This window comes from Bison bison, unplaced genomic scaffold (assembly GCF_000754665.1).
Source record: "Bison bison bison isolate TAMUID 2011002044 unplaced genomic scaffold, Bison_UMD1.0 scf7180017864378, whole genome shotgun sequence".
NCBI classification, from domain to species: Eukaryota; Metazoa; Chordata; class Mammalia; order Artiodactyla; family Bovidae; genus Bison; species Bison bison.
In genome coordinates, this window is record NW_011494950.1 from 3247843 (window position 1) to 3251949 (window position 4107).

Genomic DNA, 4107 nt, shown 5'->3' on the forward strand with positions numbered 1-4107 from the left:
CAACACCACAATTCAAAAGCATCAATTCTTCAGCACTCAGCTTTCTTTATAGTCCAAATCTCACATCCATACATGACCACTGGAAAAACCATAGCCTTGACTAGACAGACCTTTGTTGACAAAGTAATATCTCTGCTTTTTAATATGCTGTCTAGGTTGATCATAACTTTCCTTCCAAGGAGTAAGCGTCTTTTAATTTCACGGCTGCAATCACCATCTGCAGTGATTTTGGAGCCCCCCAAAATAAAGTCAGCCACCGTTTCCACTGTTTCCCCATCTATTTGCCATGAAGTGATGGGACTGGATGCCATGATCTTCATTTTCTGAATGTTGAGCTTTAAGCCAACTTTTTCACTCTCCTCTTTCACTTTCATCAAGAGGCTCTTTAAATCTTCTTCACTTTCTGCCATAAAGGTGGTGTCATCTGTATATCTTAACTGAAGTAAACTTCAAGGAGACAGTTTTTAGTGTTCCAGCTAATCAAGCTCTCTCAGTGTGGCACCTAACCCTCAATAAAGCTTGTCTGCTCTGTGTCCTATCCCTTATGTTTCTGAGGGGGAAAAAAAAAAAAAAAAACTAATTTAGGGTAGCTGCTGCTGCTGCTAAGTCACTTCAGTCGTGTCTGACTCTGTGCGACCCCATAGACGGCAGCCCACCAGGCTCCCCTGTCCCTGGGATTCTCCAGGCAAGAACACTGGAGTGAGTTGCCATTTCCTTCTCCAATGCATGAAAGTGAAAAGTGAAAGTGAAGTCGCTCAGTTGTGTCCGACTCTTAGGGACCTCATGGACTGCTGCCTAGCAGGCTCCTCCGTCCATGGGATTTTCCAGGCAATAGTACTGGAGTGGGTTGCCATTGCCTTCTCCTTAGGGTAGCTATCAATGACCAATAATACCTCAAGGTTCTGTACCTCCCTTTAATGGGGAACATCTCCATTCCTTAACCTTGAGGGGAAGATTAGAGGTAAAAAAGAAAACTAACAGGGAAGATATTTGCATAGAGTGGAAACTGATCCAGATCCCTCACTTGACTCTGAGTAGGTCACTGCTCATGCATCTAGAAGACAGAGCTGGCAAGAATATAGACATACATGGAATCAGACCTTTGAAGACAGACTTTAAGCACATCTAAAATAATTCCCTGAACTCAAAGGCACAGAAATGGAAGTCTGGATGCAATCAGTGACTTCTCCAAGATCATACAACTATGAAATGATAATTTTTAGTAATTTTAACCGTTTAAGTGTAATTTTTCTTTAGAATAAAATATAGCCAAAATGGCTCTGTGGGAAAATTTAAGTAACATTTAGGGAAAATAAAGCTAATTATAAAATTTAAACAAAATGTATTTAGTAATCAAACATACTCTTTCCAAATCCTTTCCAATATAATATATACTTTTTCTTTGGTGCTTACTGGTAAAATTTTAGTTTCTCTACATGTGGAACAACTTTTAATATATCAAGCAAAGTGCTGTTTATAAAGTAAACATTATATATAGATAAATGATGCATATATTCTTTAAAGGTAAGTACTTATCAGAAGTCACTGACATTGTAATTATTTTAAATAGATACTAATTTGATGAAGAAGGAAATGGCAACCCACTCCAGTATTCTTGCCTGGAGAATTCCATGGACAGAGGAGCCTGGTGGGCTACATTCCAAGGTGTCAGAAAGAGTCAAACATGACTGAGTGACTAACACACACTAATTTGAAATAAAAAATGAAAACTTCTCAATTTTTGGTAGTTTCAAATATAATTTTATGACTCATGATGTCCATATGAAAAATTTAAACTCTCATGATAAATAGGGAAATTATGCTCAACTGCCCACATGTTTAACAGGTGTTTTGACCTTATTTTACAATAGGACAAAAGAGAAAAAAACAAACCATTTTATTTTTAAGAAGAACTCCAGCATGAATTTGTGTCAGGGAATATTACTTCATTTTTTGTTTGTTATTTCCCAATGGCTAAATGAAGAAAATTTAAAAATAAATTTACAAGTATTCCTATTCAGTGTAAAGGCATTTTCTGGAAAGAAATTGTTTTTCAAGTCTGCTCTTCAGATGTCAACTGCATTTTGTAATGTTAGTTTTTAAGGATGAAAATGACAGATGCATCATATGTTATCAACGTAAGAATAAAAACATCAATTTCCTGTGATGGTTATAAGTAATAAAGTCAAACATGGCATGTTAATTGTAAATATCATGGTTTTTCCCAGTTTCTCACAAAAAAGGAGACTGAAATCACACTTGAAGCTAATCAAGTGTAATTTGAAGCAGAAAGTGTCTGCCACTCATTGACAACAGTGCTGCTGCTGCTGCTGAGTCGCTTCTAGTCAGTGCTTTAGGGACTATCAGCAAATATAGAACGTTACGTCACAAATGGAGTGAAATGTATAATGTTTTCAAAACGTGGAGTCACACTTACCTCTCTTTTTTGATTGCCAGCACTTAGAACTAGTGTTGCATTTTCACTCTGAAGTTCTGCCCTTACAGTAAGATTTAAGCTGGAAAAATGTGCCTGCAAAGCAAACAATTTGTTTTCAATATAAGGAGCTAGTCACAATGAGAGCTAGCCGTGTTTTAGAGCAGTTTTTCAAACTACAATTTTTCTGAGATTGAAGCATGTAACATCCAGATGGCATTCGTGGTAGGAAGTGATGGCTGTGTATCCACCCTTCCTCTCTGCACTCAGATTCTCACTTAGATCCTTATTACAGAATGAAGAATTTTTCTAACACAGTTTCTATTAAAATTTTTCCTTTGCAAAATGAACTCCAAACCCTGCCCTCTTTTCATGTAGTTAGGTATGGCATAGCTACTCTCTGGTAATGAGGTTTATGTAGAAATGTGTTTAGAATTAAATTGAAATTACCAATATTCAATAATGATTTATTAAAAATAGCAACTTAATATAATCAAATCTAAAAAATAGAAATTTCATATAATTAACAAAATACTTTTAACAGAGAAACAAATAATGTAAAATACAATGGATTAAGTTTTACAGTAGCCAATTGTCAGATGGATTTGACTTTATTAAGTGTCAAAATGTCCTCCAAAATAGATAGATAGCATAATGCAGTAAATTTATAATATACATTAGCTCTAATCTTTGTTAATGCTGTCAAGGATTGTCTCTCTATGACTCTTTGTTTCTTTTTAAAAAAAATTATTTATTTTATTTGGAGGCTAATTACAATATTGTAGTGGTTTTTGCCATACATTGACATGAATCAGCCATGGGTATACATGTGTCTCCCATCCTGAACCCCCCTCCCTCCTCCCTCCCCATCCCATCCTTCAGGGCTGCCCCAGTGCACTGGCTTTGAGTGCCCTGTTTCACGCATCAAACTTAGACTGGTGATCTATTTCACATATGGTAAAATACATGTTTCAATGCTATTCTCTCAAATCATCCCACCTTCGCCTTCCCCAATTCTTTCTTAACTGAATTCTAAGGTGTTAAGGAAAGTGCAAAGGAAAGAATAAGAGAAACTTAAAAAAAGCATATATAGGGGAGGAGTTAAGATGGCGGAGGAGTAGGATGGGGAGAACACTTTCTCCCCCACAAATTCATTAAAACAAATCAAAAGCTTTACAGACAAGCAAAAGCTGAGAGAATTCAGCACCACCAAACCAGCTCTCCAACAAATACTAAAGGATATTCTCTAGACAGGAAACACAAAAATGATGTATAAATTCGAACCCAAAACAATAAAGTAAATGGCAATGGGATCATACTTCTCAATAATTACCTTAAACGTAAATGGGTTGAATGCCCCAACCAAAAGACAAAGACTGGCTGAATGGATACAAAAACAAGACCCCTATATATGCTGTCTACAAGAGACCCACCTCAAAACAGGGGACACATACAGACTGAAAGTAAAGGGCTGGAAAAAGATTTTCCATGCAAATAGGGACCAAAAGAAAGCAGGAGTCGCAATACTCATATCAGATAAAATAGACTTTAAAACAAAGACTGTGAAAAGAGACAGACGGTCACTACATAATGATCAAAGGATCAATCCAAGAAGAAGATATAACAATTATAAATATATATGCACCCAACACGGGAGCACCGCAGTATGTAAG

General features: G+C 36.4%; 1 protein-coding gene across 1 annotated transcript in view; it reads right to left on the reverse strand.

Moving 5' to 3' along the window:
* ITGA1 (integrin, alpha 1) overlaps positions 1-4107 on the reverse strand; it is a 180208-nt gene that overhangs the window by 14521 nt on the left and 161580 nt on the right. The window contains exon 27 of the mRNA XM_010857177.1: positions 2438-2530. Within this exon, the coding sequence (XP_010855479.1) occupies positions 2438-2530 (93 nt within the window). The remainder of the gene's footprint in view (positions 1-2437; positions 2531-4107) is intronic.